Source organism: Boleophthalmus pectinirostris, unplaced genomic scaffold (assembly GCF_026225935.1).
Source record: "Boleophthalmus pectinirostris isolate CB_2022bp ecotype Guang Dong unplaced genomic scaffold, ASM2622593v1 HiC_scaffold_5, whole genome shotgun sequence".
NCBI lineage: Eukaryota > Metazoa > Chordata > Actinopteri > Gobiiformes > Gobiidae > Boleophthalmus > Boleophthalmus pectinirostris.
Window position 1 is genome coordinate 24,629,286 of NW_026571404.1, and position 20,650 is coordinate 24,649,935.

The following is a 20,650-nucleotide window of genomic DNA, read 5'->3' on the forward strand; positions in this document are numbered from 1 at the left end:
TTCATGAAGCAAAGCTGGCAGTTCAGGCACTTTATATTATAGCCCTGAAATACAAAATCTATACTGACAGAACAGACTCAGCAGAGAGCAAGAGCTGGTTCTCTGTTCACCACAGTACCAGCCAGATGACTACATATGAAGTTACCTCTAAGATGGGTGATAGTCAGGAGGCCCAGGTGAGGCACAGTTCAGCTCTAAGGTAAAATGGATAAGTTGGTTGGTTAGATGTGTTTATATGCTTCCTGTTGTTTATTCTCTTGTTAGACTGAAGTGTGATTTTGAGTGCTGTTCTGTCCACATCACCCAAGTGCCTCACACCTTCTTATCAGCTGCACAACATCACATGCCTTTCCTTAAAAGAACATGTATTCTAACATGCACATGTGGCAAATTGAGATGCAGTAATATTAAAGTTCCCCTCCATATCCCTCCACACCTTTATATTAATACCCCTCTCTGCCCCCCATTCCACACAGCTCGCATGGGGGTTGTAGGTATGACATGTGTGCCAAGTCTAAGTAGTTTAGTCTGTTTGTGCTGAACCATCTCTGTGAATTATTGCCATTATGTCTTCACAAGTGCTTAATCTATTAGTTTCTGTTTCTGACATATGAAAACAATTATGCAGTTTCTGGACAATCACATTTTTTCTCTAAAGAACTTTAATTAAATAAATAAAGGGAGAATGGGGACACACTGTGATTAAACATAAAATACTGATGAAAAGCAAAACAATGTTGTGGGTCAGGAGGATACAGAAGCATACAACTGTAGAGAACTATGTATGAAATAATAATTGTATGTCTATAATATGACATAGTTCTCTGGAGTTGTGTGCTCTTTTTCAGATGGCAAGTTTAAAACAACATTATGGTATGGATAAAAAAAGCAAAAATGAGATCACTGCTATAGCTAGCACATAGGGCAAGAGGTCCTAGCAGTTGCCAAGAGAGTAGGAAAGAAACCTATTACCTTTAATATTATTTGTTTTGTACAAAAAAAAAATTGAGTTTCAGAAAAACTTTTTTCAGTAGGGTCTCCAGACAGGCTCCTCTCCTCTGACAGAAAGACATGCTCCTTCAATGTAATTGGTTAGTGTGTTGACCATGCCTCGCTCATCCCCTGGCCCATGGAGCTGCTGGTTTGCTCCATAATAAAAAGAGCCACTGTGGCTTAGGGGAGGTGGCTGTGGTGGGGGAAGGTAAGAGCCATACGCTGCAGTAGCAGGAGTGTAGGCATGTGGCAGGTGCTGGGACAGAGAGGAACTCAGAGATGTCATGTGACCCAGAAATGATGGCTCATTGGTCCAGATTGTAGATGAGTAGGCCTTACACTCTGCTGGAGGATACATGAGAAACAAGTCTTAACAAGAGTAAAATGTGTGATTGTAAAATTGAGGTGGAGACATACCTGAGGAAGAGCTGCGGCTGTGAGGCACTCGGATCACTGCTGACCTCACCTCTCTCTGCCTCTGCCCTAAAGGACACACAGAGGTGCTCAGTAAACCATGAAAAGAACTACACATGCTCTATGTTCAGTGAAAGGAATACAGACGCCGGGGCAGCCGAGGGCCGTCCACTGTCACTTTGATGGCTCTCTGGATAGTGACGATTTGAGGAGGTGTGGTCAAAACGTTGATGGACAGAGTGAAGCTCTTACCTGAAAAATGTAATAAGCACTGAGAAGAGTGAATTAAAATCAGTTACCAGGAAGAAGAAAGAATCAGACCTCGACCACTTCGGCCAAGGAAGCGCAGATCAGTGAAATGGGCAGAGCCATGCTTCATGGTTGTTGTGGCATTGCGAAGTTCAGCACTGTAGTTGTCATCATTACCTGCCATGAGTGTAACAACCACACCATCGGGCACATCAGTCCCTAACGCCACCACCTGGAGAACAGAGCACAGCGTCTAACACAGAACCGTGACATCAGCCTCTCACTCTGGCTGCTCTTACTGTGAATGTCCTGGGGAGGCTCTTGTTACATCTCCAGTGCTGGGGAAGGCCGCTGCACAAGAAGTTTGGGCTGTCCGTCTGTACCAGACCTCTAGAGGGAGCTGTGCTGCGCAGGTACTGGGCCTTCCCTGGATCTCTGACCGCATGAGGAGGTGGAGACAGGCGCTTCATCACAGCCTCTAAAAATGACATACAGATGTAAAACTAGAAAAGATCACGAGATATTGCAAAATGGCTAAGTGCTAACTAATAATTACTAATAAGTAACAAGCACATTTTTGTAAAATGGATTATTATTATGATACAACTGATTATGATTAGGAGTGGCAGTTCTGTCGCTGAGTCAGGGTTAAACAGCCTTACTACAGTCCTGCTGTGTCTCACACAAATGTACTAGTCCCAAGTGCAAAAGGAAATTGTTTGCTTACAAATAGGTGTGTGTGCGCGCGCGCGTGTGTGTAGGGGTGTGTGTTTGTGTGTTGGGGTGTGTGTGTGTGAGAGAGAGAGAGAGAGATTGAGAGAGAGAGTACCATGGAGAGTTCGACTGTCCACCGCAGCTTTGTTGGGCCTTGCAGCACTTGCTTCAGTCCAGGAGAACTCTGCAGCTGCCCCTGACAGACACAATCAGATCAGTTCATTTCTGTAATGTGAATTTTATGATATGTTATTCTGTAGGTAATGAAGAAGAAAAAAAAAGTTGTTTTTTAAAGAAATATGACTTTGTTCAAATGCGTTTATTTTTGTCTGCGTGACTTGAACTCTTATGCTCTTTGATGTTTTATTGCTATATTGCTTTGCCTGGAATGTTCTGCAATGTGACAATAAATGCATCTATTTTAAATTACATGTTAATAAGGACCATTCCAACATACCATATCCATGGATTAGGTGGCGGACTCTCACCAAAAAGTTACAGGGTGCCCCTTTAAAATACACACAGGGCAATCGTTCCAAAAACATAAACCGAAATAATAAAATATACTGAGCTCTAAAATGTTATCTTTTTTAGCCGGTGCTGTTTGTGCTTCCAGTGCGTACATTCGATAAGGTGATCGCAGTTCAACTTACAGCCACCAGAGAGCGCTGTTCTATCAGTGTGTCCCAGCTGCCCTGGTGGTTGTGGTGCTCTGCTTTATGAGGTGTGTCGTAGTATCGAACAGCCCCATCGTGTAGAAGTACAGTTACCAGTGTGTCATTGAGGGAAACTGACACTTTTACATCCCAACCAACCATGTGTACATCATGGTTACTTTAACAGATCCATGATTATAGTACTTCATGGTGTACATATTACATACGTCATCAAATCGCGCTGAGACGATAAGGAAAAAAAAACAACAAAAAACCAAGAACAGGATCAAAACAGGAGCCCATGTGGAGCAGAGTTGTTAGCATAAAGTCTATGGTTGTTAGCAGTCACATAAAACAGGTCAGAGAGCCCGGACCCGTGTAGGCTCTTTGTTTGGAGATTGTTTTGTGTTCAACTCGCCACAACCTTTGAATACAAGGAGGGTAAGGCCATTATCATTCATATTGGGACAGGAGGAAGTTGCTGTGGTTTTACCCATAGATCTATGTTTTACCACCTGTTTACATATCTACAACATGCTACTGGTCCCTTATTCCTTTTATTCTGACCCTTGCTGATTTACAGCCTGAAAAAATGATATGTTTAACTGGATGGTGATATATAATGATATATAATTTGTATGTGATATCATAATATAATATGATAATACATTGTGCAGAATATGAGCAGTCCCATGGTCGGGTCCAAAGAACGAGGAGCCTCCAGAAGCAGCTTCATCCCAGAGCTCCAGAGCATGATGTAAGTACACCACAGCCGTACACCACAAACAAAGTATTCCACAGTACTACTCAGGACACTGCACTACAGTACACCTCAGTACAGTAGTTTGAACTTACCCCAGAACAGAGTGGAGCCGAACAAACTGTTTGATGCCATGGCAAGTTGTATGCAATAGAAAGTACCTAAATTGGAAACAGTAGACCAGAATGTGAGTACACCAACAAGAATGAGAACTTGATGTACTACTTTATAAAGGCAATGATTTATGTAATGACCCATCAACAAATAATAATGCACATGATTTATCAAAATGTGCAGCGTGGAATGATTTAAATCCATATGAAAAATATGTACATGGCACCAAATTATAGTCTTGTCCTGGCCATTCCAGATGACAGTTCAGAATAGAGCCCTAAATGCGAGGATCTTGAAGACATACTGCTGGGGTGACCTCAGATCCTTGTGTTTACTTACAACCCCTACAGCAGCTGGGGGAGATGCTGAGATTATTTTGGCAAATGAAAGCAGCAGTAGAGAGTAAAATAGGCCTGTCATGATAACCAATTTTGATGCACTATTGCCACAGAGAAATGCGATAAATGATTATATTAAAACTACTTTATGTCACTGACACAAAACAGGTTTCAAGAGTATCAGGGCCTGAGTTTCAACAAATAAATAGCAGAATGAACCAATAGCCATAAGCCATTTGAACCAAAAGCCATAGAAGTTATTTAATCAGCCCTTTACAGCTGAAATCTTATTGTATTACAAAAATGACAAAAAACATACACCTGATAAATAAATATATTGTTTCAGGTTTCATATATTGAACAGTAAGTCAATATAATAATTATTGTGACAGACCTACCTAAAAGGATTTACTTAAAGTGGATACAATTAGAATAAAATATACTAAATAAACCTGACTTTTTCCAAATATTTTTGCTCACTTGTTGTTACTCAAATGTGCCAAAGGTTCTAGCAGAGAAATAGAGGTGTGTGTAAAAATAAAGCAGTCTGTGTGTGGTACTTACCCAGTCAGTGCAGACTTATTGGTCGTGGTCAGAGCTGCTCAAACCAAACTGACCCCAAGACTGGGCAGACCACAGCCCAACAGAGAGAAACTACTTTCCTGATGGGACTTTTAACCAATCACGGCTGTTGTGATGGCTGTGACACTAACTTGGTTTGGGGCATGGCCGGGAGCTTATTGTCACAAAAGAAATGAGAGGGGAAATGGCCCCAGGATGTGGCTTCTGTGTGCAGTACTGTCCTGGAAGTGGCTTTTCTAGATGCAAATGCTGGTCAGACCCAGTGTGGTCAGCTCTCAGCCTCACCTCCTGTGCTTTTGTCTGACTCCACAACATCCAGTGACAAAACCTGATGACATGGTATTCACACAGACACATGCACACGCACACGCACAGGCACACGCACGCACACCTTGCAGCAGGACCTTGAGAAACATCCATTTTAGAATTAAGCAAACTTTAGCAAACAGAGGCACAATTTGTCTATTTGCTTATTTGCGAGTGCAGATTGAAATCATGTTTTTTTTAATTCTGGTATGTGTGATTTATAATTTGGGGCTGCATGAGCTTTGACAGTGTGACAGAACAACTAAACTTGTTAGTATTTATTTGCAGGTTTGCACTGGGTGATGCTCGCAGACCACTTCAGGAAACAGCTGCTTTGATGGAGGACATTGTTCACTCTCAGCTTGTCACTTTGGTATGCACTGCTAAAACTGAGCTTAACATTGATGCCCTCCTTCACACATTCCCCATCTTCCACATGTTTATGTTGTTTCAGTGCTAAAAAAAATCAAACTTGAGTGATTAAAAATATACTAGTAATTTAGATTTTAGACATCATTGTCCGCTTAGATGTGGTTCAATAATTACAATTATTCACAAAAACCTGAGAGTCTAACAGATGAATTTGTCTTTTTAAACATAAAAATAATGCAAATCTAATAAAAAAAAATGTTTTCAGCTGCATTTGGCCAGTGAGGCAGCAACTCTGCGGGGGTCAAGGGTCATTTCAGCGGAGGACATTATATTTGTGATGAGAAGAGATAAGGTAAACAAAACTATCTGTTTGCTAAAACTTAAGTGCTTTTAAAAAATTGTTATTGGTTTGTATTTCAGAGAAAGGTGGCAAGGTTATTAAAATACCTCCAGTTCAGAGATTATAAATCAAAGCTTATGAAAAGTTTGGATGATGATGAGCCACAGACAGATACAGGTAGGATATGACTGGGTTCAGAGGTTAAAATCTGTTAAATGTTAAATGAGGTTAAAGTTAAAGATTTAAGTGTGCTGGTGCAGACAGGTGGAGCTCCATTTCCTCAGGTGGGGCCCAGCGGAGGCAGCGGTTGGCCCAGGACTACCTGCTGTGGATGGACCAGACTGGAGAGCTGTTGGCTCTGGCAGAGAAATCTGAGCTGGACCCGGTCAAACAGGAGCGTATGGAGGTCAGGACTCAGCTGGAGGTTCTGGTCCATGTGAACTGCAGCTTTATGTGCTAACAGTGTCTGTGATGTTCCAGCGTTTAGAGCGGCAAACCCGAAACATGGACCAGACCCAGTATTCAGAGTTCTGCGAGAGCCGTCAGCTCACTTTTGGTGAGGTTTTAGCACATAATAAAAAGCACAATATTGGATATGTCTGAAGCTTTTTGCAGTTCATTTTTCTTGTATATACAGATGGTCATGGCAACACTCACTGAATATTAATCCCAACATTTCTGTATTTAAATGACTCAAGCAAAAAAAGCCTCAAAGTTTCGGGACTGGTTGGACTGCAGCAGCTTGGAGCTGAAGCCCAACACTGTTGCCATGGAAATACTGTCCTACTTGGCCTATGAAACAGTTGCACAGGTAAAAAAACAAAACAAAAATCCCACCTAGAACAGAGAGTGCAGATTAAAATAAACACACATATCTGATTGAGATACGATGATTACAACACTTTAAAAAGCAGCAGAAACACTCTGGGTCACATCTTCTGGCTGTTCCCATTAAACTGTGCAGTGTAGCCCAATGCTGACCATTCTGTAAGTACCGAAGGTAGTGCTTGGTAGTATGAAGGAAAAAAAAAAGTGGTTTTGAATTTGATTGGAATAAAATGTTAATTAAATAACAAAATTAAACAACACATTTATGCTTTCCACTCCAGTGACATTATACACACAGAAACATCTAATTTATATCTCCAGTGTACAAACTAGGCCAAAGGATTTGCAATTAAAAAGTCCAAAGCTGATCCCTGACCATTTGAAATTATTTTATTAACAAACTTAAGCGTTGTTAGTGCGGCATTTGTGTGAAAATTTTCTTTTTCTTTTTAGATTGTGGACCTGGCTCTTTTGGTGAGGCAAGAAATGACAGCAAAGATCGATGCTGTCAGTCATGTGATCAGTGCAAGCTACATTCAATACCAACCCCCACACGAGGTAGTCATCTTAGTGCCCCTTGTCCTCCCACACACCAACATTAATGGTTGTCTGTGAATTTAAATAAATAAATAATTAATTCTTAGGTGAAGAAAGATCCAGATTCACCTGAAGCCACACCCCCATCCACCCCTGGCTCCTCCCACTCCACGAAGTCTCTGTCGCAGGGCAATGGAAGCCTGGACGGACGCACGAGGCAGAGGAAACGTAAAAAGGTTTGTTTTTTTGCAGTGCTGGTAAAAACAACACTTTTTTGTGTTTATGACTATAATTTGCGACAAATGTAATGCAGAATGTTTTGGCTTTGGGGCAAATTGTAAATATTTATTATGATTTCAGAGCTGTCCAGTTGCAGCAGACCCACCGACTGGAGCTCTACAGCCCTGCCACATCAGAGAGGCCATTCGGCGGTACAACTACAGACACATGGTACCTACTCACCACCTAAAATAGATTAAGACAAGCAAATATTTGCTGTTTGTACTGCAATGTGTAATTTTCTATATTAGAAGAGCTGGTATCTAAACCTCACAAGTAACTTAGTTTTATGGTTTAAATATATAGAGTGGATTTTAATATTGCTAATACTAATCCCTTTCCCTCTTTTACAGAGTGCCTGTGGGAGGAATGGAATGGCTCTTTTTGTTTGCTAAAATAATTGTACATTTCTTACATTGAAATAAAGTTTGAATTCATAAAATGTTTAATTATTTGTATTGACAAAATACTGTTCTTACAACTTTATTGGATATTACACAAGAACAAAACATTAATTCAAAGTGAAGTTGGTTGTAAAGGAGAAGACCTGCATGTACACCACTTGGCAGCTCCCAGATTTGACAATAGAACTGAATGATCTGCTTTGATCATGAGGATTATTCTTACGTTTGCATGTACACATTTCATATGACTCCACATTATTTTCTTCACTGTGACGAGTGAGACATGGCTGGCTGTTTACAAGTATATGGTTATGTGCTGTCCAAGAAGCCTCAGAACTTGTGGCCACTGTTCATTAAAGCCTCTCTCTCCAACAGGAGCTCTCCGTATCTGTGCTGCAGTTCTTTTTCTCGCTCCATCTGTCTCTCGACATCTTCTCGCAGTGCCTGAAAAAAACAATTACGTTTTGTAAGGGCTTCTATTACCAGAATGAATGAAGGAGGGCTCACAGTACCTCCAATCTTCGGGGAATGGCTGTATCTTCTTGTGTCTTGAGCTGAGTGAATGTCTGAAGCTCTGTGGCTGCCTGCTCCACCTGAGAATACATGTGCACAAGTCATTATCTGCCAAGTGTAAAACTATCCCAACACTGCGTTTGCCATTCCTTTTCTCTCGGCGACTTATTTTACTGGTGGATACATTGGAGACACCAAACACTTTCAACCTAACAAATCTTTCCTCATTACACTTGTTTCACCATTTAGAAAGCATGCTTTGCTTTTTGCATTTTAAGTGGGCTCCATTTTTGCTGTATTTTATTCAATAGCTACATACAAAATTCAACAACGCTATGGAAACCCCCAAAACTAACAATCTGCTTATCTTCAAATGTTGCTCATAATATTTCACCAAAGATAGATTGACCAATATGCAAACTGGTCCATAGTTGTGTGTTGAGGGCACACCTGTTCCCATAGGTCATTGTGCTGCTTGAGGAGCCCTAGTGCTCGAGACTGGAATCCTCCCAAAAGGATTTTGAGTTTCTTCTCTAGTTTAGCTGCTCGCCGAGCTTCTGCAGTCATGTGACCACGGTTTACCTGAGGACACATGAAATGCTTATAGATGAGTTTGTGACAAAAATCTACAGCCAACACTGGGAGCTATACCTCTAGTCTTTTCTCCAAGCTTTCAATTCGATCTTTCTTAGACGCCAGGTTAGCTCGGGTGTACCTGTTTTGAACTGGAAGGTACAACACCTGGAGAGAACATTAAGTCATATTTCATTGTTGTCTGATCTGAATGATGTCCTGTAGAAGACGCAAAAGAGCAGAGAGTTACCTGTCCATAGCACTCCTCCCACACCTGGCTGTAGGCCTCCATACTGAGCTCACCATGGCCCATTCCTGCTTTCACCACCTCCATTTCAGCAGACAGAAGAGTTTTGGCCTGCAACATTATACAGCCACATATACTCTTATAAGTCAATTTTTATCTGAATGAGCAGTATAAATCATCACATTCAGTTATTTAACAATGCATACAAACCTGTTCCATGTCTTCAGGACTCAGAGGTTTATATTGGTGACTTTCCAAGTAAGTAATATGTGATGCGTTGTTTGAGGTGGAGGCAGGACCTTTGCCTTTGCTGCGCTGTAACTGGCTGGCTGCATTGGCTGCAGGATGATGAAGACAATCATAGTGCAACATAGTGATCATTTCCTGTTTAATGAGCTCTTCGGCCAGTTGCAAGTCCAAGAGGGCCTCCATGGAGGGGGGACGCAGTACTGACTCGTTTACCTGTACAAATCGCATTAGATGTGTTAATAAGCAGCAATCTGAAGTGAATGCTAGTGCTTTTGTAGGTGCACATTTGTGTTACCTCAGTAGGTCTTGGGAGGTCCCTTTGCACAGAGGTGTGCCGCAGCTTCAGCTCCTTTTGCCGCTCGGCCTCTCGAACAGCCTAGGCACACGTAAGACTTTATGACAGATGTCACACACACAGCGTTGTACCTGCAATCTGTCAGGCAGTACCTGTTTGCGTGCTTCCACATCAGCTGAATCTTCAATGAATCCAGTCTCTGTTTCTGTTTCCTCCAGCTCTTTCTCAGCATTTTCGGGAAGAACAATCTCAAAGTCGTTCTTTGGGACAGGAAGTGACATCAGACCCTGTCTCAGCTGCTGCAGGCTTTCTCTTTGCTGTCACACAAAATATAGTAGGTAATTACTTACACTGTACAGTTTTTACATTAAGTTAGAAAGTTCACATTTCCCCAACTGCTATATAGAAAACATAGAAACATTTCTACACTATATATACATACAGTATCATCAGCAATATGACAAAGCTATGTTGAGCTTAATAAATCTCAGATTCCGTTATGAAAGTTTACCGCATGCTTGGTGAAGGCAGGGTCTGACAGCTGCTCCTCACTGTTGATGTTAAGTTTGTCCCTAAGGGGTGTGCGTCCTGGAGTCAGTCCTGGGGTTACAGCCCCACGGGGAGTCATTGCACCTCCAGCCTGAGGAGTCATGCCCTCTGACCCCTGGCCTGGTCCTGGGGTTCTGTACAAGCCACAGGTGTTGTTAACAAATGGTTAAAGCCACACAAAAAGAGATTTGGCCAAGTGAATAATGTTGTCATGAACCTATGTATTTCAATCTGTTTATGCAAAGAGAGGCAACTAATTCTCACCTGAAGGGGGTACTGAGCACTGTGTTGGGGGTCTGGACGGTCTGTCTCTGGGGGGTCACTCCACTAAAGTCACTCTCATGCAGAGGGGTGTTGAGCCCTCCCTTCAGAGGTGTGTCAATGTTGGTTAAAGCCATCAGATTCTGAGCTTCCTGTAGTACACAACAGCAACACATGAGACCCTGAGTGAAAATTGTACTTTATTACCCAGTAATGTTTTCTAACCATGAATGTTAAGAGAAGAGCTGCTGCTTACCCATAAATTTTTTCTGTTAACACGTCCACAACATTTTAGCTAAATTTAATTAGAAGCTGATGTGCAGTCAGTGGAAATATGTTTCGATAAACTACTATCAGTGATTTACAACCAACTGTGGCACTTCACAATCACATTCTCAGTGTTACACTATACATTTCAGTGTTATACTACACATAATATAGTCAATCCAGTTCTTTGTTTAGTAAAGTGGAGCAACATATGTAAATCACCCCCAGGGGGCATGGTTGCCTACTTAAAGGAATAAAACAGTGACATGGTGTTTACCGAAATTTAAAATAACCTGCAAAAATGGCCTAAAATCAGATGAACATCAGACAATTGCCCATTAACCAAATGTTTGTGACAGCCACACGGGCATTATGCCACTGTGTCTATGGCACTCACATTGCCTTTTTTGTACAGCTCAGATCCTAGAAGTGTGAAATAATCTTCTCATCCCCTCAAAACTAAGGGTCAAAAAGACTATTTGAAAGATGCTTTTTAGAATAGTTAATACAAATCCCTTTCCCTCTTTTACAGAGGGAATAGATTTGGGGTACCTGTAGTATGCGATCCTGGGCAGCAGGGGTCCTCGGTGTCCGGAGCCCAGTGCCAACAGCATTGGTCACACTGTACTCAGACAGCAGAGTCGATGATGCAGCATTACCACTGTCACTCTCCTCTGCCGCCTGGCGCGCTACCTCACTAGCCACGCCCATCTTCACCACCTCCTCCAGCTCTGCATCACTGATCTGTCCACAAAAAAAAAAAAAAAACATCTTAAATTACTAGTCTGTGCAATGGGCACATACATTCATTTACACCATTTATAACCTGTGGTGCAGGCAAAACTAGTTTGGAACGTTTTTTAGTGAATTCAGCCACTCCACTGGTCTGAAGGATGGCAGAGGGAAGGTCACTCTCTTTCTTCTTCTTTATCTTCTGTTTGTCTCTCTTCCGTTCATGCTCCTCTCGCTCGCTGGAATAGAGAAAAAAATAATCTTACAGTGTTATTCCCCTGGTAGTAACAACTTCGGCATTACATTAGCTGTCAGTTAAAATGTGTTCATTTGAACATACTTGCGCAGTTCTCCGTCCAAGTGCTGCTGTCGCAGACGTTTGAAGTCGGGCTCCATGGCCTCAAAGTTTTCCATACTCGTGTCGTAAAAGCCCTTAAGTTTATCAAGAAAAACACTCATCAGTTCCAGAAGAAGGCTGCTCAATTACAATTATCTTGTAAGTGCATTTTCCATGGGTTATTCATTGTAAATAAAGCAATTTGTGCATTACAATTACATTTACAGCAGGTAAAAAATCTGATGTGTCCAAACATTTACTCAGTATTAAGTGCCAACTATTCATGTCTCTACATTCTACATTTTCTTGTTGTTGTTGTAATTTTCTGTTTTCTTAAGGTGACCCAGTGTACATCATAATTACAAAATAATTTTATCCATACATGTTTTCAAGTCCATATATAGTTTTCTTTCTCAGAATATTTTATTTTATCTATAAATCTTTTGAACATGCATAAATCTTATATCTTTCTTTCTTTTTTATTATCATATTCATTTATCACATTCAATATTATTGGTTTAAATTTTATTTTCATTATTTAGAATTACTATACTATTTTTCTTATAATATTAATTTAGCAGTTTTATATTATTCATTTGGATTGCAGGTATATTACAGGTTTTCATTTAAATTCCTAAACATAATTTTGAGGGACTAAATATGCAAAATAAAATGTAAAGTACAATAATTTAAAAAAGCAAAGCAAATAAAACATAGTTCCAGCTAATCCTTCTTAGAAAACATACAGAACCCAAATGAAAAAAGAACAAAGCCGTAAATAAAAAATAAATAACAATGAGATTTCTTGGAAAATATAGTGTGATATCATCAATATGATTGCTAGAACAAAACATACATTTTACTGTATCATTATTTTAGAATTTCTTTTTACCGGAGCAGGTTTCTTCTCAAAAGGGATCTCTGCATTGTAGTCCACCCCCCTTTTCTTCTTCCTTTTCTTGTTAATGCGAATTCCTGCTGCTCTCAACTCCCTGCGTTTCTGCAGAGCTGCCAGTCGTCTGAAACGAAACACATTAAACAGTTAGACATAATTTCAGAGGGCAACGGCTGAGGTATGAGATCACAGATTACTGACCGAGCTTCTTCCAGCTGCTTTTCTCTGGCCTTCCTTTTGGCCTTTTTACCCTGAGTGTTGGCCAGACGAGCTCGAGCCTCTGAGAGCATCTCCAACTCATCTGACAAAATATATGGACACATTTCATTTTACTTGCATACTACACAAACCCTATATTATATATGTGTGTGTGTGTGTATATATATGTATATATATATTTTTTTTATTTTATTTATATTTATATATTTATTTATGCCGTTGATTGTTGATAGATTTTTTCTTAATATATAAATAAATAACCTTATTATAGATTATAATAACCTGCAGTCTGTTGACACACAATCACAAAAAAACAATTAAAGACTGGGGGCTGATAAATCAAAAAGGTGGTCCAGAAAAAAACTCCTACCTTCATCCATATCAACAGGGTCAGGCCTAGCAGGTTTAGTCTCAGGATTGGGGTCAATCTCTCCCGGTTTTAACTTCCTGGGGTCATCACCCACCTCTTCCTCATTATCTCTCTGTGCAGCTTTGTCTCTGAAAATGTACACATGTCAAAAGGACTGCTATAGTGTGCACTTGTTGGGTGCACAAAGCATGAACTTACAGCAGATATTCGTAGTGCTCCAAACATTGAGCAGCTGTGCGTCCTATGATGGGAGCAATGGTCCTCCACTGAGTTGGCATCAATTTGGCCAAATGCAGCAGCTTCTCCTCTTCTTCTCTAGACCATTCCGTTTTCTTGATGCTTGGGTCCAACCATTCGTACCTAACAGAGACCAAGACCAACAAAGTTACAAACAGCAAACAGGAACATGCTGGTTTCATGTGGTGTTGGATAAATTGTAAATACAGCTTTCTGAGTGGAAGTTGCACATGAACACTGCACCAAATCAAAGCAATAGAAATTCTGGAGGTAGCACAAACAACCCCAGTTATGATGTCAGGTGCACTGATTGGTGGGAATCAGTGACTGATGATCAATGAACAATAACTCTGCAAGATACTTTGTATCACGTGAACATTAGGTTTAGGGTGCTGAAGGCAATAGTTTCTGTTCAAAATATCTAGTATTGAATATTTAGTCACAAACAGATCAGTCAGCATCTGTCCAAAAGCACATGAACACACACAGATTGGGTGTATAATAAGCACCACTCTCAAAACAATCTCCCATTTGAACCCGGCATACAAATTAAACGCATAAATCAGACATAACTTTCTTCAAAGCTCTGTCTCCTAGATGTTGACCAAATCCAATGTTCTCGTAACCATAAAACATAGCTAATGTTACTATTGTTTTTTTAATTTATTTTTTATTCTACCTTAAACCCTTATGACACAGCAAATGATTCAATAATATTCTGTCAATTTTCAACTTAAGTGATGTGAAGAAAAGAAAGGGTAAATGATGCTCCTTATGTTATTTTATTTATTTCTTATCAACTAAGCTTTTTTCTTCTCCTTTTCAGAGGCAAGGCAAACACTCACCATAGAACTGTGTGTGACTTTCTCCCTACCCTCTCTATAAATCATAAATTATGTCAGATGTACAAACATCATAGTCCAAAAATATTCCTGTTTTACAACAACCGATTATGGATAGATTATAATAGCCTAAAAGCACAAACAATTCTAATAAATTGTGATCAACCCAATAAAACCAAGTGAGACTCACCATCTGGCTTTACACTGTTTGGCGGACTTGCGATGTAGGAGCGAAGCAATACGAGACCACTGATTTTTCCCATATTTCATCACCGCCGCCTTGAGGATCTCATCCTGAGGAAATTATAATAAATGCATTGTTTTTTAACAAAACCAAACTTCATGTGTGTTGCTCCACGCGCGCTGCGTGGAATGTATCGTTCTAGGCTTGTAGCTACCACAAACGGGCTCACTGTGTGGTCACAATATTGTGTAAATATGGATTAAGTTAATATTTATATGTGCATGCAAGTCTACATACTACCTAGGCACATATAATACGTAATTAGCAATAAGCTAACGTAAACCTATAGATTTCATTGTAAACGTTAGCATTGTGCTGTTGGATTAGACATACACACCTCGGTATTCCGCCAAACGCCTCCTTTTATCATAATTCGTGGCATCTTTGAAAATGTTTAGGCACCCTATAGATAAAAAACAACAAGTAATAAGTTCCCTTGTTTGGACTGTTACAAAAACAGATGCGAAAGCCTAGCAGATAGAGGACTGCGTTAGACGAGTGAACGTGCACAAAATACCGGAAACTGTTAACGACGCAATGTATTATGGGTTGTGTAGTCACCGGTTGTGTAGTTAGCGAAGAGTGCAGTACCGCCACCTACTGATAATAATTTCTCTAGCCACCAATGACCCCATTTGTACTTTCTTTACAAAGCAAACCATTACCAAACCCTAACCCAAACCTAACCTTAAATCTCTCCAAATTTGAAGATTGCTCTGATGTAGGCACTCTAGTGTAGATAATTCAGGATTTTTACACATAGCCTACTCTTTCTTTGCTTTAAATAGGATGGTTTCATGTATTTTCTCTCTCTTCATGTATATTGCAGTAGAAAGACCAGAAAAAGAGAAAGATTTTGAGATTAATCACATTTATGATTCACATATATATAGGCCCATTATGTTGAGCGGCTCTGAATTTCCTGCTTTGTCTTTTTTGCATCTGTGCTTAAGAGAATGAGAACTGCATATTGCTAAATAGTGAGTGAGTGGTGCTTTTATTGTAACATTTACTGACTACAGATACCTTACAGTTCACATGTGCTGCTGCTGATAATACAAGAAGAACAAGAACATGACAATAGACATGCACAGACATGGTAGGAGTCACTCTGTCACCTACTCCCACTGACACACAGAGCCAGCCAATCACAGCTGTAGACGGGTGAGAGGGGTTTCTTTGTAAGGAAGACATGAAAAAGAGGGCTCACAACTTCTAATATTCAGCACCAGAATAAACAAAAAAGAATACTATATAATATATTTCTTACACTAAATAACAATTTCATAAAGTATTTTCAATAACACAAATATGTCCAGAAATAGATCATATACATTTTACCATCAAGTATTTATCTGACACAAACGCACTGACAGTCCAAGCTGTCCAGTCTTTAGAGCAATACTGTTGAGTTGGAGGACTGGGGCGGATGATGTGATGTGACTCACTGGGTTGACATGCACTGATATGTACAGCTGTAGATGCCCCCTTCCCACATAAACTTGGGTACATGATGCTTGTTTATTTGAGGTCACCAGCGTCACCCTGGATGGTCTTTTTGATTCGCAGCAGCATTGTGGTGAGCCACTGGTCCAGACGAGAAACTGAGTCAAACTCTTTAACTGCTTCTGTGAAAGCCTCGCTGTTCTGCTCCTCGTGAGCCTCCAGCAATTTCTGCGAACAGACAAAATGCAAGGTAGAAAAAGTTTCAGAAGTAGTCATCTGGACACTGTTGACATGAGGTGTTTTGGCGGCCATGCTTTGCACAGGTTTATTACACAAATAATATAGACGGCAAATCCAAAGTTATTCTATGCCAACAGCATTTTACTCCAGTCAGTGAACTACTGTCCCTACTGACTATTGTTTTATCCTGTTTCATGTCAAGATGTGTTCAAGAGGTAAAAATGAAAATGTGATACCTTTAAGAGTTTGAGCTCTCTGGAGTCTGTGAATGCTGGGAACATTTCCTCATACTTCTCAATTGCCAGCTGCAACCACACACAAAATATTCAGTGTAACTTTCAAATCATGCAGTTCAGTGACTCAAAGAAGACATGTTGTGTGGGATATCAGCTTTTTCTCTTTCTCTTCACTTCACTTAATAAGACTTCAGTTTAACAACACAGAGCAGAGCAGCAGAACTGAATGAACTGGATATGCATCAGTTACACTAGGGTAGTGCTTCTCAAATAGTGGGGCGGGCCCCCCTGGGGGGGCGCGAGGCTCCGTCAAGGGGGGCGCGTTTGACCTCGGGGAACATGCTTTTTTTTACTGTCCTAGAATAAAGTGCAATTGCACTTCCACTACATTAGGGGGCAGTGGCGCTCTCATTGGCAGAGTGTGCGCAGGGAGCATTCGCTCGGTGGTGTAGGAGTTTTGTTTGCACTGAGCATGCGCGCTTTGCACAGCACAGAGTTTGAGTATGAAGTGTAGACACGAAGTGTAGCAGACCCTCAAGTGACACCATGAAAAAATATTTAACAGGGATGAGAAGACAGACGGGGAGAGACGGAGATAAAGAGACAAACGAAAATCTCACGAAAGCTAAGACGAGGAAATATGACGAAGCGTATGTAGCGCTTGGCTTCACTGTGAGATGTTTTATTCTTCCTAGGGGGGGCATGACAGAAAATAATTGAGAAGCACTGCACTAGGGCATTATAGCATTGTTAAAAGTGTTTCTTCTATGAAAAAGTTTTAGTATCACCACTTCAGGTTTGTTTGACTCAGCATATGTCATTAAAAGCAGATGTACCTTAGCATTAAGCTCATCCACAATGAAATGACACAGAGATGCCTTGAAGAAGTACTCTTTCGCATTATACTTAAGCAATGGGTTGTCCATAGTGCTCATGGCCACCTTAAGCACAAAACAAAACATGCCATCACTAAACTGAATTATTATTAAAATAATATCTATAATTAAAATAATGTATTAAATATAGGCAGAATACCTGTTCATAGATTTCAATGGCCTTCTGGTACTGTTCCAGCTGGGCACTGTAGTGGCCCACCTTCAGCAGACACTTGTTGGCAGAACTGAAAAAAGTCACATTTGAGAAAGTAGCACTTTCAGTAGCACTGAGTATATCGTATACAATGTGTACACAAGACACATATACAAGACACATCCTCTTGACAGAACATGCTGGACTACCTGTTAGATTCCTCGCCCTTGTAATAGTCTGCTGCCTGTTCATAGTGGGCAATGGCCTGGAAACAAACTAATGTGTTTATATTGTCACATACCAAGGCTGTGAGTTAAGGTAGGAAGTCTGTGGCTCACCTTTTCAATATCTACCAACTCTGACTCATAAATCTCTGCAATGGTGATGTGATGTTTGGCTGCGATGGTGAACCTTCCCTGAAGCATAAGAACAAATAAAGAAAAATATTAAAGATAAAAATGCACATACACCAATAGGCTTCTATAAAATGTGAAGATGCACAGAACACAGGAGGAGCATGTGAACAACACAGGAGGAACATGAACACATGAAGAACACATGAGGAAAACAAGAACACATGAAGCACGCAGAGGTAAACATGAAACATATGAAGACACATGAAGAACCTGTGAACAACACATGAAGAACATATAAACATATGAAGAATGTGTAAAGAACATCTGAACAATACATGAAGAACACGTGAATGACACATAAAGAACACAGGAGGAACACATGGAGAACACAGATACAGAGAGTTATAAAGGCACCATGTCCGTGTAGATGTCAATGGCCTGGTTCAGACAGTTGATAGCCTCTGCCAAAGGATAGAGAGCAGAGCAAATTAGTTATTTGTTTAACTCCAGGGCATCAGTAGCCAAGTACATGTTCATGAACAATGTCATAACATCCCTGCAGCTGTTCAGTGCTTTAGTGCTAATTTTAGTGACTTGTAATTTTAAGTGTAAGAATTAAAGATGAAGTGATAAATGTAACCAAGAACATTTTAAGTTTATGTCCTTCACTAGACTACACTAATCTGCTCTTACCTTCCCTCATCAATGAACTCTGTAAAAACTTAAGAACCTCATTTACCAGAGGCAGGGACTTTCTGTCATTGTGGAGAGGGTGCCACCATTCACTAGTGCTTTTGGGTAATTTTGATAATGTGTACCTCTTATGCCTTCCTAGCACCTAGGATTTACTGGTAAAAACAAAATACAAAATCAGACTTGACTCCCCCCACTGCCTTTGCTACATGGGTTGTGCTTAGATTAAAGTCATGATGCTCACCCTGAGGGTCAGCCTTCTTGTAGGCATTCCCTGCATCCACAAAGCTGGTGGCAGAGTCCAGTTTGTTCTGCAGCTGCATGTGTAGTCGAGCAGCTTGACAGAAGGCATTTCCTGCCGCTGTACACACAAACATACACAAACTTACACAAGGCACATCAGGACAAAACAGTAAGAGTATATCTTGAACGTGAAGAAGTGTGCAGGAGCATCATTACTACAATTAATGTGTGCACCCACCACTCCAGTTCTTGGCCATCTTGAACATGTTGGCAGCTCGGGCGTACATCTCACATGCATCCTCCACCTTGTGGTTCCCCCTGCAACATACAGCTTTCATCACCAGAACATCTCCACTTCAGACAGAAGCAGTTTTCTGGGTCTGAGGGTCCAGAAGTGCAGGTTATTTCTGTCATAAGCTATGTGCTAAATATCCCTCAAGTGAGGCACTGAACTAGGTTACATCAGCTTGTTTACAATTACTACACTAGGCTTCAGTCACCTTTGTGTGTTTACATTCTTAACATTCTGCCAAAGTAAGGACCATAGGGACAGTTTTTGTCTTTTAGACTTCATATTGTCCAAAATGTCCAAAACCCAAGGGTTTGGACATTCATATTCAAGGGCTGCAGAGTCCCACAACATTTGGGCAATGCAAAACACGAAGTTCTAATGCCCATTGGAAACAAACAAACAAACAAACAAATCTAACCAAAAAAAAAAAAAAAAAAAAAACACTCAACAGCCTAAACTCTAAACTTGAGCAATAGATACAATAGATCATAAACAATCAAACAGCCTAAACATCCGCCCACATAATGCGTAGAATAATCTCTGGAATCTCTTGCTTTGTGAAGGGCTCCTCTATCCTATTACATTACACCTCCCACTGCTCAGCCCCGGCCTCACTCCAGCCCAGGTCCAGCAGAAGCTGCAGCACCTACATTAGCCTATAACAGTCTGTGATGGGTGCGTGACAGTGAGCTCTGTGCCTGTTGTGCGCTATGTCGCTTGTGCTGTAAGCTGATGGCGCATGAAAAAACTGAGGAGGCCCAAGAAGGACAGAATGTCACAGTGGTTGCGTCTATATGGCCATCCGCGCGTGTTCCGCTGTCATTTATCACAAAAATAGCCCATCTTAAGCGGTCTAAAGCTGACAACATGGAAGGCACGGGTTAATGCAAACCGAGCCCTTGCGTTTGTCCACCAAGGATACAGGACGGGGGCCCGTCCCTCCCCCATCAGCAGCTGAAACAGAGAGAGCGTTTACCCGAACATCCCTCCGAGAAAGGAGCCGGACGCCTTCACCTTCTTGTCAGCCTCAGCCATCAGCTGCATGGCCTCTTTCTCTTTACCGGAGTTATCCATAGCGCCTGGTTTGACACAGGATTCTTAGAAAGGAGCGAGAGCGGCGGAGAAGAGCACGACGCGTCAGTCACAGATACTGGTGCTGATGCTGAGGAGCTGCTTCTGCTGCTGCAGGAGGCTGCCCGGCTCTGTGGTGACCTCCAGCGGCCAATGGAGGCTTGAACACGTGTTTTGCCATTTCACAATTGGCAAAACACATAATTAAGCTATATGCTATACAACCTTATTAGGCATAGAATGAAAAGAGGCTTATAGAAATGTTTAATTTCATGTAGGTAATCTAAACCAATGCAGCAACGTCTTCACGGAGGCAGGAAAGTGAAGG

At 41.0% G+C, this 20,650-nt stretch overlaps 4 protein-coding genes across 5 annotated transcripts; 1 reads left to right on the forward strand and 3 right to left on the reverse strand.

Annotated features, from left to right (window-relative positions):
• Positions 1-692: 692 nt before the first annotated feature.
• On the reverse strand, positions 693-2,907 carry runx2a (RUNX family transcription factor 2a). Its single transcript, XM_055162801.1, has 7 exons — positions 2,828-2,907; positions 2,486-2,566; positions 1,956-2,134; positions 1,729-1,888; positions 1,555-1,659; positions 1,411-1,476; positions 693-1,338 (listed from the first exon to the last, which is right to left on the reverse strand). Exons 3-7 carry the CDS (start codon positions 2,124-2,126, stop codon positions 1,028-1,030), a joined length of 813 nt encoding a protein of 270 aa, XP_055018776.1. The 5' UTR covers positions 2,127-2,134; positions 2,486-2,566; positions 2,828-2,907; the 3' UTR covers positions 693-1,027.
• A 184-nt stretch (positions 2,908-3,091) lies between these two features.
• Positions 3,092-7,924, forward strand: supt3h (SPT3 homolog, SAGA and STAGA complex component). The gene is made up of 12 exons (XM_020921182.2): positions 3,092-3,467; positions 3,704-3,783; positions 5,415-5,499; positions 5,764-5,850; positions 5,919-6,015; positions 6,099-6,244; positions 6,319-6,394; positions 6,537-6,649; positions 7,120-7,224; positions 7,311-7,439; positions 7,564-7,653; positions 7,836-7,924. The coding sequence occupies exons 2-12, from the start codon at positions 3,707-3,709 to the stop codon at positions 7,875-7,877; spliced, it is 1,047 nt and encodes a 348-aa protein (XP_020776841.1). The 5' UTR covers positions 3,092-3,467; positions 3,704-3,706; the 3' UTR covers positions 7,878-7,924.
• A 25-nt stretch (positions 7,925-7,949) lies between these two features.
• cdc5l (CDC5 cell division cycle 5-like (S. pombe)) lies at positions 7,950-15,239 on the reverse strand. The gene is made up of 19 exons (XM_055162784.1): positions 15,054-15,239; positions 14,663-14,766; positions 13,592-13,753; positions 13,394-13,521; positions 13,006-13,105; positions 12,802-12,928; positions 11,913-12,004; positions 11,667-11,811; positions 11,393-11,584; positions 10,577-10,725; positions 10,275-10,446; positions 9,916-10,080; positions 9,764-9,844; positions 9,430-9,681; positions 9,223-9,330; positions 9,051-9,140; positions 8,850-8,981; positions 8,399-8,479; positions 7,950-8,330 (listed from the first exon to the last, which is right to left on the reverse strand). Exons 1-19 carry the CDS (start codon positions 15,096-15,098, stop codon positions 8,217-8,219), a joined length of 2,439 nt encoding a protein of 812 aa, XP_055018759.1. The 5' UTR covers positions 15,099-15,239; the 3' UTR covers positions 7,950-8,216.
• A 644-nt stretch (positions 15,240-15,883) lies between these two features.
• Positions 15,884-20,325, reverse strand: napba (N-ethylmaleimide-sensitive factor attachment protein, beta a). Of its 2 annotated transcripts, XM_020921395.2 has the most exons (10): positions 20,228-20,325; positions 19,198-19,277; positions 18,961-19,077; positions 18,438-18,484; positions 18,006-18,083; positions 17,877-17,932; positions 17,674-17,758; positions 17,475-17,579; positions 16,639-16,707; positions 15,884-16,390 (listed from the first exon to the last, which is right to left on the reverse strand). In XM_020921395.2, exons 1-10 carry the CDS (start codon positions 20,323-20,325, stop codon positions 16,238-16,240), a joined length of 888 nt encoding a protein of 295 aa, XP_020777054.1. In that variant the 3' UTR covers positions 15,884-16,237. The 2 variants fall into 2 exon arrangements, with proteins under 2 accessions (XP_020777054.1, XP_055018654.1); XM_055162679.1 differs by lacking the exon at positions 18,961-19,077.
• Between the last annotated feature and the right edge of the window lie 325 nt (positions 20,326-20,650).

What these genes read in the sequence shown, in the direction of transcription:
- supt3h (XM_020921182.2), top strand. Translation starts at nt 3,707, where the DNA reads ATGAGCAGTCCCATGGTCGGGTCCAAAGAACGAGGAGCCTCCAGAAGC. An exon ending in CCTATGAAACAGTTGCACAG is followed by an intron (nt 6,650 to 7,119) that starts GTAAAAAAACAA and finishes TTTTCTTTTTAG; the next exon opens with ATTGTGGACCTGGCTCTTTT. An exon ending in AATACCAACCCCCACACGAG is followed by an intron (nt 7,225 to 7,310) that starts GTAGTCATCTTA and finishes ATTAATTCTTAG; the next exon opens with GTGAAGAAAGATCCAGATTC.
- runx2a (XM_055162801.1), bottom strand. Translation starts at nt 2,126, where the DNA reads ATGAAGCGCCTGTCTCCACCTCCTCATGCGGTCAGAGATCCAGGGAAG. An exon ending in GCCTCCCCAGGACATTCACA is followed by an intron (nt 1,889 to 1,955) that starts GTAAGAGCAGCC and finishes TCTGTTCTCCAG; the next exon opens with GTGGTGGCGTTAGGGACTGA. An exon ending in CCTTGGCCGAAGTGGTCGAG is followed by an intron (nt 1,660 to 1,728) that starts GTCTGATTCTTT and finishes TACATTTTTCAG; the next exon opens with GTAAGAGCTTCACTCTGTCC.
- cdc5l (XM_055162784.1), bottom strand. Translation starts at nt 15,098, where the DNA reads ATGCCACGAATTATGATAAAAGGAGGCGTTTGGCGGAATACCGAG. An exon ending in TTGGACGGAGAACTGCGCAA is followed by an intron (nt 11,812 to 11,912) that starts GTATGTTCAAAT and finishes TCTCTATTCCAG; the next exon opens with CGAGCGAGAGGAGCATGAAC. An exon ending in CTGCCTTCACCAAGCATGCG is followed by an intron (nt 10,081 to 10,274) that starts GTAAACTTTCAT and finishes TTTGTGTGACAG; the next exon opens with CAAAGAGAAAGCCTGCAGCA.
- napba (XM_020921395.2), bottom strand. Translation starts at nt 20,325, where the DNA reads ATGGATAACTCCGGTAAAGAGAAAGAGGCCATGCAGCTGATGGCTGAG. An exon ending in TTTCTCGGAGGGATGTTCGG is followed by an intron (nt 19,278 to 20,227) that starts GTAAACGCTCTC and finishes TGTATGTTGCAG; the next exon opens with GGGGAACCACAAGGTGGAGG. An exon ending in AAGGGCGAGGAATCTAACAG is followed by an intron (nt 17,759 to 17,876) that starts GTAGTCCAGCAT and finishes GACTTTTTTCAG; the next exon opens with TTCTGCCAACAAGTGTCTGC.